General features: G+C 71.1%; 1 protein-coding gene across 1 annotated transcript in view; it reads left to right on the forward strand.

Annotated features, from left to right (window-relative positions):
- Nucleotides 1-228, forward strand: part of ENDOV (endonuclease V) — a gene marked incomplete at its 5' end in the record, with an annotated part of 25,366 nt that overhangs the window by 5,000 nt on the left and 20,138 nt on the right. Inside the window, one exon of the mRNA XM_014528384.1 lies at nt 148-222. Coding sequence (XP_014383870.1) covers nt 148-222 — 75 coding nt within the window. The remainder of the gene's footprint in view (nt 1-147; nt 223-228) is intronic.

The following is a 228-nucleotide window of genomic DNA, read 5'->3' on the forward strand; positions in this document are numbered from 1 at the left end:
GCGCTGTCAGCAGGCCCACCCCGTCCCCCGCACAAGCGGCAGGAAGGTGCCCAGGCGCTTCCTGCCCCCCAGGTCCCTCCTGCACCAGGACAGGCTCAGTCCTCCAGCCGCAGGGCCTGCCCAGCGCCCTGACTCCTCCCTGTCTAGGCCCTGAGGAGCCATGACCGCAGCACCAAGCCCCTCTACGTCTCCGTGGGCCACAAGATGAGCCTGGAGGCGGCCGTGCGC

Source organism: Myotis brandtii, unplaced genomic scaffold (assembly GCF_000412655.1).
Source record: "Myotis brandtii unplaced genomic scaffold, ASM41265v1 scaffold632, whole genome shotgun sequence".
NCBI lineage: Eukaryota > Metazoa > Chordata > Mammalia > Chiroptera > Vespertilionidae > Myotis > Myotis brandtii.